Raw genomic sequence first — 7,816 nt, 5'->3', positions numbered from 1 at the left:
TAATCTGACCAGATAATTGGGGATTTATAATTAATAAGATTTTTCAATTGATGAACACTTTATGTTCCATAAATATTTGAATGAAACACTGAAACATGTTGAATATGTTTATTCAAAAATAAAATTGCCACCATCTTGCCATACAAGCCAAGAACAGAAACAAACAAGAAAACCTGACTGCCAATCAAATTTAAGCACTGTTATATTTTAAAACATATTGGAGACCAACATATGGGGAAACTAATTGGGGCAAAGTGAAGTTGATCAGGTTTGTAAAAAGGGCAGTGCAACACAAAAACAATGAATAGCAGGAATGTGACAATGTTAAAGGCATGCAGGCCAATCTCAATATTCCTATGAACACAGCAATGAAACTCCAACAAAATAAAAAATAAAATAAAACAAAACAAACTGCAGTGCAATACAAAGGGACACTTTTGCTCATTCTCAAAGGGAAAAAACAATGATAGCTCAAAGAATTAAAAGCAGTCTTTAAATGCAGTGTCCTCAATTTCAATAATTAACTTGACTATGTTCCACTGCAATTTACTGTGTGAGCTGCCCCAATCACTGCTGAAAGTCACCTGCAACATTCAGTATTGACTTGTATTTGTAGCTTCTTACACTTGCACTGTAATGTTAGGCTGTAAAAGCTGACAGGATGCAAGGGCTGAGGGTCTGTATGTTAAAGAGAGGGGCTGAAGGGACTAATTGTCTTCTTCCCTCAGTCGTCTGCTGGTGTTGGGCTTCTGTTTGGACTTGCTGAACGGGAACGACTGAAACAGAAATGAAGAGGAGTTAGGTCGCCACAGGGGAGGCCGAAAAAAAAAAAATCTTATACTATTCAACAAGTTAAACCGCACAACATTTGACGAAACGGATTGGGCGTTTATTTATATCAACAAAATCAAGGTTCCTCTTACGGGCCATAAATTTATGATCTGTGGTTTATCAACAGGAAGTAATCTTTGTTTCTGAGAAATAACTCAATGCCTCAACATACATTCAAATACATGATCAGTCTGACACCGTCTCCTATCTTGCTACTAGAAGCCTTACAATAGCTACTGCTCTAAGAATAAATGTAGGATGTAATTCTTTAATAATTACAAACACAATAAGGGACGCACAAATGGATGGGAAGTGTTCTATACCATCACCACAGAAGGTGCTGCAGAATGCACTCTGTTTGCTAAACAGCCTATTGCATTGGCGATGATGTTGCAACATGTATAGCACGAGAAGAAAAACATGCCAAAGCCTCCCCGGAGGTATCAGGTCACTGAAATTCATCTTTTACACTCAATCTTCCACTCTCTCTCACATTCAACCACACGTCTGTACTCTGAGCATGCTGGGTAAAGACTTTAGCTCAATTATCACCAGGGTTCCCAGACTACATCAAGCCTGTGCATTTTCTTTCACCATCAACATGAGCTTGTCAGGGGGTTTGATTTTTTTGGTTACCTTTGGAGACAGTGGCAGAAACAACAAGTACAGAGAAGCGAAGGATGAAAGGACGGATGACTACAACTTGAAGAGACACTGCGCTGGGAGGCTCTTGAAGACTGATCTCTCGTCAGCTCTTTCTCTCATTTCAGAAGCTAAGGGCCGAAGAACTCTGGTAGGTAGGTAGGGGGTCTGGTAGGTAGGTAGGTAATGGATTTAATAAGGTAGAGGTTGAACTCTGATCTGTGTGGATCAGCCCCCGGTACATCTGAAGGCTGGCCGGGTGACTCTAGTAGAACAACTCTATGTGTGCGCGGGCTGATCTCGTCTGAGCGTGTGCGTCGGTTGAACAAACGGCTGCCCATTCACTGAGGGGTAGGTTCGGTCGGTAGGTCGACCTCTTTCTCGCTGTCTAACACCAGATGCAGGCGAAGGCTGATCTCAGGTCAGCGCTTAGTCACCCTCCTGCAGGATGTACACACCGCCAGCTGGCAGACCCTTGGCCTGGGATCAGCTGCGGTGTCAGTGCAGTGCTCAGCTCCCACCACACGCTTTAAAGAAAATATGAAAAATAAACAAAACTGTTCTGCAAAGATGCTTACCGTATGTCACACCATTGGTGTTTTGTCTGATCTTATCTCATTTCTATTTGGAGGGTTCATTTGTTCTAGCCAAATTCAGGATAGGGAATAAAGTTTTAAGGGAAAAAAAGCATTTATAATGCTACCTCTGACAAAATTTACTTAACACTTGTTAATCCAAGTAAAATAATCTCTCTTGCTCTGTCAGGTTAAATTCATTTATTTGGAAAAGAGCTACATATAGGTTGGGTGATGTTTAAAAAAAAAGAAGCAAGAGTACAGAGAATAAAGCTGCATCTGATGGTTTTAAGCTGAGTGTGAGGAGTTTACAGGCCGAGCCTAAGACGGTCTTTCATGTGCTCTCGTTTCAAGATCATCAAGGAATAATTAACACGAGGTTGTACAGTGTTGACAACACAAAAATCGCACGAGCTGGAAAGGACAGCACAAGAGAGAGGTCTAATCTTTCACTTATTTCTACTCCCCCACCCCACCCACCCACCCCACACTACTGGCCAACAGCAGACGACGAGGGTGAAGACGCAGATCTCTCTGTGGTGGGTAGGTACAGGTTCTCAGTTGACATCCATCTCGTCATCACGTTGCAGTTCTTTGGTGGTAGCAGGACGCTCCCAGGTGGGAGGATGGTCTATTTAACAATCAGTCTGCCTGTGATGGAGCACCTAGCTCTGCCTAACATAAATAACATAACTGACTCTCTTAAGAATGCAAAACATTTGCAGCCTGAACTAAAATGTGGATAATGGAGACCTTACTGGAGCTGCTTCGAGCTGTGTGTTACATGTAGAATGTGTTGTTAAATACTAACAGCTGGCAGGGCTACGCACTAGTTATTTTGACAGCCTACAGGTCTTTTTTAGTAAACGACAGACATACAGACTGAGGTCTTACCTGGTTCTCTTGTGGTTAGCTGACGGAGATCGTGAGCGGGATCGAGAGGGAGAGCGTCCTCTGGGCGGAGAGCCGGACCGAGAGCGGGATCTGGAGCGACTGGTGGGAGAGAAAAGAGTTAACATCCAACTGTATTGCAAAATAAAACTTATGTTACAGACACACATTTGCAAACTTAAACAGAGAAGGCTGGTATGTTGCAAAGGCTCAGAGGAGCAGGCTTACACCTCCCAAATCTCCACTAACAAGTACTGCGATTGCTCCAACATATCAGCAAATTCTCTCAAACTTCTTGTACTGCTACAAACAATCTTCCAGGAGAACACAATTAAACAGGTGTTTGGAAACAATGTACATTTTTAACTTTTCAGTAATAGTTAGTCTAAAACATTTAAAAAATATATCAGAATGATGGATCAATCATACCTTTTGTTTATTATACAAAATATTTTCCAATAGTTCTACATTATTTGTAGAAAATTTCAAACTATTTTTTTAAATTCTGGTTCACAGGAGTTGTTAACTTGCAAAATAACATACAGATGTATACAGATAAACGAGTTGGATATTTGAAATAAAAGGTAGTGGTTTATTTATATTTTTTTTTAAACAGGCTCAGTCGGTGAAATCCATTTGTTTCCCCATTTTCATTTTGGTTTTTCCTACTTTCTTAATGTGTCTTGCTTCCTAGTGGACATATACAGTACACTAACAAAAGGTCCTGCCTACACACAGCACAAACAAAAGTATAATCCTTCCCCAATATATATCATTTTTGAAGATTGTGACTTGCATACAACACCTAGATAAGCCAGAAATAAACTGATATATTGCTTTAAATATGGCTGGTACCCTGAAGGAAAAAAAAAGCAAGACATGCCAAGACACCTGCAGCACAAATCAAGACAAATCCCTTTGTATCTGACTCTACAAACATGTAAAATGGTAAATGGTCCGCGCTTATATAGTCTATTGGTGTGCAAACACACACACACACACACTGTGATGGGGGAACTGCTATGCAACTGGCCAACACAAAACAACTAAGTTGGGGTTCAGTCTCTTTCTCAAGCACACTTTGAAATGTGACCGGAGGAGCCGGGGATCGTACCAACCCCTGTAAAATTGATGGACCACCACCATACCTCCAGCACCACAGTCGCCCTGGACGTCACTAGGATGGAAAGCTTTGTACAAAACTGTGTGTTTTAGATATAATTTTAAATCCTTCCTCTGACAAAACCTACCTTCTCACTGGAGTCCTGGACTTGGAACGGGGTTGGGAGCCAGACCTATGTTACAGGAAATAAAGTAGGTTTAATAACAGCTCAGGTGTTAACAACCAGAACTAGGCATAAATCACCATCATTGTACATGTGCTGCAATCCTCCTGCCCGCCTCCCAGAAAGAGGGCTTAAATATTTTAGACGGAAAAAAAGAAAAGAATGAATGTAGTGTAGTTATGGTTCACTGAGCTGCATCCTCACCTGCTCCTGCGCCTGGAGTAAGATGGAGATCGGCGGCGGCTCCTGAAAAAATATAAAGATTAAATTTAACATTTTGACATACTTTGACTATCTGCTGTCTTAACATTGTAATCAATCCTCAAGAACCAAAATGAATATTTCCTAAAACATGTTTCTTATTGAGTGCTGACTTACCGGCTGTAGCTACGGCTTCGGGAGCGAGAGCGGTAGCGGTGTCCACGGGACCTGGACCTGGACCTGGACCGAGAGCGAGACCGCGACCTGTGAAGGAAAAACAGACAAGTTGGTCCCCTTGTCTTCTCTGCCTCTTTGATGTTTAGAAGACTCTTTCTAGCTGCACAGGTCGTCGATTAGTTTATCAGTCTATTTTTTTAAAATCTGCTCCTCAAATCTTAATCTTTTTTCAAGTCTGACAAAAACAGTAAAGCAAATATATTTAAGTCAGACTAAACAACAAATTGAAAGAGGTTATGAACTAAATAGCATAAATAATATTTAGATGCAAGCCAAGAGTACACTGCATCTCCACGACCACATAAGAAAAACAAACAAACTTAAAAAAAACTAAATTTACAAAAATTACACGATTGTACTTCTTTACCTGCTACGACGGCCTCTCTTGCTGAAGCGGTAACAGTCATATGCATAGTGGCCCCTGTCCCCACACTGATAACAACGATCATTGGGGTCAAACTGGCGTCGACTTGGGCGACCACGGCCCTTCCTGGAAAGGCCTGTTGACATCTCCACACGAACACGGGAGCCACAGAGGACTCTAAGGGACAAAAACACCACGTAAGTAAGATTAGCACAAGATCATTTTGAGTACTTGATATTCTTGATTCCTTGAAACATCTCATATTTTTGTAAATATCGGCAGATATAAGACCACACACACACACACACACCGAATTTAAGTTCTAAACATAAGGAGTATTACTACTCACTTTCCATCCATGCCCTTCACAGCATCTTCTGCATCTCTGGGATCCTCAAACTCGACAAAGGCAAACCCCGGTGGGTTCCTGGCCACCCAGACACTTCTCAGTGGGCCATAATAGCTGAACGCTCGCTCCAGCTCCCCCTTTGCAGCACCATTACCCAGGTCACCCACATATACTTTACAGTCTGTGGCCCTAGATGAACTACGGGAGGATGAGTAGTATGACATCTCTCCTTTGTCTGTTGGGGGAAAAAAAAAACCTAATAGGTTAATGAGAATAAAATCCCTCAGCAGCTATTTTAATGAATGTTTCAGTCACCTTTAGAGAAAATACTAAACGTCTCTGGACAGATACAATTTTCAATTCCATTCATTTGAGAACTTTGAGAGAATCCACAGATTAATAAACCATGAATGTATTTAATTGTGTCCTACACTTACAGTGATAGGTGAAAGGTCGGTTTAGTGTTTCCTGAATAGAAGAACAGATTTCCGTTTTTCATTGTAAACAGAACATGTGATGACAACTACTTAAAATAGCTGGCAGGATTAGCCCTGGTACTAATTTATTATTATTATACAATTATTAAACTGTCCTCTGTGTTATTTTGCAACAGTTCTCATTTGGAGAAAAACGCAGAAACCTTGATTTAATGTCCAAAGCAATTTACAATCCACATCCTCCATACACAACTATAGCTAGTGATTTCAGGGTGTACGTTTGCTTACCGTGGTGGAAAAAGCGTGACCGCTTTAAAACCCCTTTCTTTGTAGCGCAGCCTATTAGCGCGCCAAACGCCGCCATTTCCGATCTCTTTAATCGATCGTAAATCGGTTCCTGTTGGCCATTTTTCGAAGGCGTAGTTTCACTTCATTTACATTTGTAAAACGACAAATGTAGAATTATCAGTGATTAAATAACGTATTTTTACTGCTGGATACAAAATGGTTGGTGCTCGTCATTTAGATTGTATTATTTCATCAAGACGTTCGTACGGTTTTTGGCGCCTAACTACTTCGAAACATCGTTCAAACTTCAAAACGTTCAGCTCATAGAAGGACATTACTGCTCGTATATGATTTTTAAAACATATTTTATACTTTAAGACTTTTATATCTTGGTGACGTCACATAATTGCCTTTGAAGCTTTAAAGGGCAACTGGCTTTGAAGTTTGCCAAATCAGTATATAAGCAAGCGGCATTTCCATTCAGCTATTTCAGCAAAAAGAGTTCAGCATCGAAGCATTCACGGTGCATTCGCTTTTTTTTTGTTTTGTTAACAAATTGCTTTTAGGCCTATTAGTCATATATGTATATGAATGTAAATCCCACTATGGCGGCTACATGCATGAGAGCAACTGGGGACACCAATTCCAACATGTCCGCCCGAATAAAACGACAACGTTACGGTGGGATCCGAGTGTACAGTGAGCATGATCACGGAGCCCTTTCTCGCTCACTGACGATTCAATGATCGCCCATTTAAAGCAGGCACATTTTAATAACAAATCGAGTTCCAACCACAAAATGTAGGTTGGAACACGTGTGTATATAAATGGACATTAATTGAAGGCCTTGATCTCCGCCTGCCCATAAACAATGGCGGCCCCACGAGCTCGCAAGCGTTACCTTGTTCCGCTGTTCCGATAATTTCTGTCTCCGCTCCGAGCAGAGGTGAATCTTCAGGCGTCCCAAAACAAGCTTCGTGTCGTCTTTAACAACAACAACAACAACAAAAAAACCGATAATACGGCAAAACGAACACACTAAACTACCGTTCCTACACACATTAACGAATACTGCACATGCCTGACCCCCTGTTTGACCGTTTTAACCAACACCGAAGGGAAGACCACGTGACATTGTGTCACATCCGCTTCTGCGCACACATACTTCCGGAAAATTCTTTCAAAATATAATAAACACTTTACACGTTTTTTCTCAAACAACAATCTAATGCATATTTCTTATACGTATTTGCATAACATTTACAGAAAACATTTTTTGTCACACTTGTTTCCTATTTTAAATGTTTACTAGTCATCAACATTCACTGGTCACATGCTTTCATACTTTTTCAGTGGGAATATTGAAGACATTCATACAAATAAATAGATACTGCACCATTTGTTGTTCAGCCCCCCGCCACAATTTGGGTTTAAAAAACTTATTTCGCGCATTTTTGTATGAATTCCTTTAATAAAGCCTTAAACTACAGGCCAAAGGGTTGCGCTCATATCAGTGATTTTTTTATGGCCTTGATGAACTAGGCTTCAGTTTGCTGCCTACTCACCTGTATTTAAGTAGGATTGAGTGTCCATGGACAGTCAGTGTTGTATGTGATATGAGGTTTTTTTCAAATTAATTTTTCTTTCTTTTATTAATAAAGTTAACGTGACAGTGAATACATTTTTACTTATTGAAATTTCACTCTTATTACTTT

At 40.5% G+C, this 7,816-nt stretch overlaps 1 protein-coding gene across 3 annotated transcripts; it reads right to left on the bottom strand.

Moving 5' to 3' along the window:
• Window positions 1-94: 94 nt before the first annotated feature.
• srsf7a (serine and arginine rich splicing factor 7a) lies at window positions 95-7,231 on the bottom strand. Of its 3 annotated transcripts, XR_010914598.1 has the most exons (9): window positions 7,003-7,231; window positions 5,377-5,611; window positions 5,031-5,204; window positions 4,604-4,690; window positions 4,430-4,471; window positions 4,190-4,234; window positions 2,943-3,041; window positions 1,468-2,000; window positions 95-776 (listed from the first exon to the last, which is right to left on the bottom strand). XR_010914598.1 is itself a non-coding variant. In XM_067506862.1 (8 exons), the coding sequence occupies exons 2-8, from the start codon at window positions 5,598-5,600 to the stop codon at window positions 725-727; spliced, it is 723 nt and encodes a 240-aa protein (XP_067362963.1). In that variant the 5' UTR covers window positions 5,601-5,611; window positions 7,003-7,228; the 3' UTR covers window positions 95-724. The 3 variants fall into 3 exon arrangements, 2 of the variants coding, with proteins under 2 accessions (XP_067362963.1, XP_067362964.1); XM_067506862.1 differs by lacking the exon at window positions 1,468-2,000 and having other exon boundaries at window positions 7,003-7,228; XM_067506863.1 differs by lacking the exons at window positions 95-776; window positions 1,468-2,000 and adding an exon at window positions 2,335-2,723 and having other exon boundaries at window positions 7,003-7,230.
• Between the last annotated feature and the right edge of the window lie 585 nt (window positions 7,232-7,816).

The sequence above is a fragment of the Channa argus genome, chromosome 6, assembly GCF_033026475.1.
Source record: "Channa argus isolate prfri chromosome 6, Channa argus male v1.0, whole genome shotgun sequence".
NCBI classification, from domain to species: domain Eukaryota; kingdom Metazoa; phylum Chordata; class Actinopteri; order Anabantiformes; family Channidae; genus Channa; species Channa argus.
This window is presented reverse-complemented; position numbering and strand designations above follow the sequence as displayed.

Coding starts and splice junctions, on each gene's coding strand:
- srsf7a (XM_067506862.1), bottom strand. CDS start 5,600: ATGTCATACTACTCATCCTCCCGTAGTTCATCTAGGGCCACAGACTGT. Junction 4,691..5,030: donor AAGAGAGGCCGTCGTAGCAG/GTAAAGAAGTAC, acceptor TTTCCTTCACAG/GTCGCGGTCTCGCTCTCGGT. Junction 4,472..4,603: donor CGAAGCCGTAGCTACAGCCG/GTAAGTCAGCAC, acceptor ATATTTTTTCAG/GAGCCGCCGCCGATCTCCAT.